This window comes from Lolium perenne, chromosome 3 (assembly GCF_019359855.2).
Source record: "Lolium perenne isolate Kyuss_39 chromosome 3, Kyuss_2.0, whole genome shotgun sequence".
NCBI classification, from domain to species: domain Eukaryota; kingdom Viridiplantae; phylum Streptophyta; class Magnoliopsida; order Poales; family Poaceae; genus Lolium; species Lolium perenne.
In genome coordinates, this window is record NC_067246.2 from 15796154 (window position 1) to 15798756 (window position 2603).

At 47.4% G+C, this 2603-nt stretch overlaps 1 protein-coding gene across 1 annotated transcript; it reads right to left on the minus strand.

The window, feature by feature from the left end:
- Positions 1-1337: 1337 nt before the first annotated feature.
- Positions 1338-2330, minus strand: LOC127338134 (uncharacterized). The gene is made up of 2 exons (XM_051364377.2): positions 1830-2330; positions 1338-1567 (listed from the first exon to the last, which is right to left on the minus strand). Exons 1-2 carry the CDS (start codon positions 2159-2161, stop codon positions 1564-1566), a joined length of 336 nt encoding a protein of 111 aa, XP_051220337.1. The 5' UTR covers positions 2162-2330; the 3' UTR covers positions 1338-1563.
- Positions 2331-2603: the final 273 nt, after the last annotated feature.

The following is a 2603-nucleotide window of genomic DNA, read 5'->3' on the forward strand; positions in this document are numbered from 1 at the left end:
ATAGCCGAAGTACTCGGGCAGCGAGGGCTGAGGCTGGCTCAAATCGGGCTGCTTCAGCTTCATCTTCTGCCACCCTCCCACCTCGGTGAGAGGCTCCCCGAGTTCCGCCTCCTGCACAGCAAGATAAATGTTATGTGTATCAAGTAGTAATATGAGGGGAAATAAATGCAAGTTGTTCCATGTATATATGTACCTTGTGCTTCCTGTAGCGCTCAGTGCTGCGGCTTCCCGCACTGTGTGTTCCTCCAGTGCCCCGGTTTGCCTTGTTGCGCGCGCTCTTGGCGTTGAAGTCGGCGTCTTCGCCAACCCACCTCGCTACCAAGGCCTCAAATGCGTCTTCCTTATTCTCACACCATAGGGGCATAACCTGAAAAACCAAAACTCATTTGAAGAACACATAATGCAATCCCAACTATGCAGCAACATAGAGTCTCATTGAATATTTACTTACCTTGAAGTAATCTTCCTTTATCAGCTGAGGATCGTCCCTGATATTGTCAGCTTTCTTGACCCTCGTGCCCTGCTCAGCCTTGAAGTGCCCGATGCAGGTATGCTTCTGATTGTACCACTGTTGCCTTGTCAACCTCTGACAAGCCCTAGTCAGTACCGCCCTCCCTTGCTCAACCATATCATCAGGCACCTTATAATGGGTCTGCAATCATGCATAAGAATAATTGTGAGAGAGACATGAGTTAGCATAGTGTGGTCATCAACTATGAAGTAAACTCGAGAAGCATGCTTTACCCAAAACTTGGTGTACACGGCGTCAGAAGCTGTCCCAAAGCCCGGGCAAGGAGCTGCCTCATAGTCCGCCCAAGTCTCGGCTAGCTTCTTCTCGCCGCCGGGGACCGGAGTGTAAAAGCCCGGCCGATCTGCCTAATAAGAGCTCCAATCATGCTCGACGGCTGGCGAACCCCCTTGTCATATGTCCAATTGCTGCACAATAATCAAAACATTAGTATGCCAATCAGTTATGCACAATAATGAAAACATTAGTACATAGCAAAATGAATCTAAATGTTCAAAATTAAACTTACTCTTTTTCGTTCGGGATGATGAGGGCTTTCGCATCCTGGCTAGTAGGCTCCCTCCTCTCATCAGGGACTTGCGCTTCACCACGAATGCGCAACTTCTTCGGCGCCATCTCCCTCTCCGCCTCCTCGTCCTGCCCCTCCACCTCCATCTCCACCTCCATCTCCCCCTCAGTGGACTGTGTGTGAGCGGGTAGGGAAGCCACGTCGCCGTAAAGCGAGAGGGTATGTCACCAAGGAAAGGTCCACCTCCACCTTGTCCTCGTCCTCCACCTCCACCTCGTCCTCGTCCTCCACCTCCGCCTCCGCCTCGTCCTCCAGCTCGTCCTCCACCTCCACCTCGTCCTCCACCTCCACCACGTCCTCCACCTCCACCTACACCTCCACCTCCAACTCCACCCGTGTCATCGTCCGCGTAACGCGAGCTGGCACGCGTTGGTCTTCCACTTCTAGTGGTCCCGGTGAACTTCTGTTGGCTCATACTCTTCAAAATGGAGTTCATGGATTGCTTGCTTCCGCTCATATTGATCAATCACCTGCATTGACAAAGAGTAAACAAGTAAGCATTCATGCCTTAATAAAATGTAGACACTAAGCAAAAAATAGATACTAAGCATAAGAAGCATATTGAAAAATAGATACTAAGCATAAGAAGCATATTGAAAAATAGATACTAAGCATAAGAAGCATATTGAAAAATAGATACTAAGCATAAGAAGCATATTGAAAAATAAATACTAAGTATAAGAAGCATATGGAAAAATAGATACTAAGCATAAAGGCATAAAGGACCCTCACCTCGAATCATCACTATCATAATGAGGCATTGGGTTCTCATAACGAGGCATTGGGTTCTCATTTTCACTATCACTATCAGTATCATGTGAGTAATGAGGTTGGGTGGGAATGTCCGGTGGAGGCTCATCATTGAACCCATTGCCCTCATGTAACTTGGTGAGCATTTGTATGTCCTTTAGGTCCACCACTGTTTCACCATGAAGATATGCCTCGTTCTCGAGGTCCTCAAGACCAATTTCTATTTCGAAATCCCCAAAGTTCTCTTGCTCTTGATAAAAAATTCCCTCGTATGTTACAGGGTCAATGTTGTTGTAATCCTCGTCGGAGGGCATGGGTAGCTTACCATGTGGTGATACCTTGAACACGACTTCCCAGCCTTTGAGGTACTCCTTTTGACATGGGTAGGGCAAATAATAAACTTGCTTGGCTTGGTGAGCCACAACAAAGACATCGGCTCCGCTATAGCAGGTTGAAGGCCTAACTTCCACTAACCCAATGGAAGGAGTGCTTCTCTGTCCGACTTGTGGGTCGAACCAGTGGCATTTGAACACAACGAGATTGAGTTGTATGTTTGTCCTATTGAATGTCAGCTCGTATACATTCTCTAACCTTCCGTAGTATTCTATGTCATCGGATCCTTTGGTGAAGACCCCAGTATTTATAGTTTTTGGGTTAGGCCGATTCTTCTGGTGATACTCTGTATGGAAGCGATACCCATTCACATCGTACTTCTCATACATTGAGATTCTACGGTTGCAACCCTGGGAAACACAT

Excerpts from the sequence above, each read along its gene's own strand:
- LOC127338134 (XM_051364377.2), bottom strand. The coding sequence starts at position 2,161 with ATGCCCTCCGACGAGGATTACAACAACATTGACCCTGTAACATACGAG.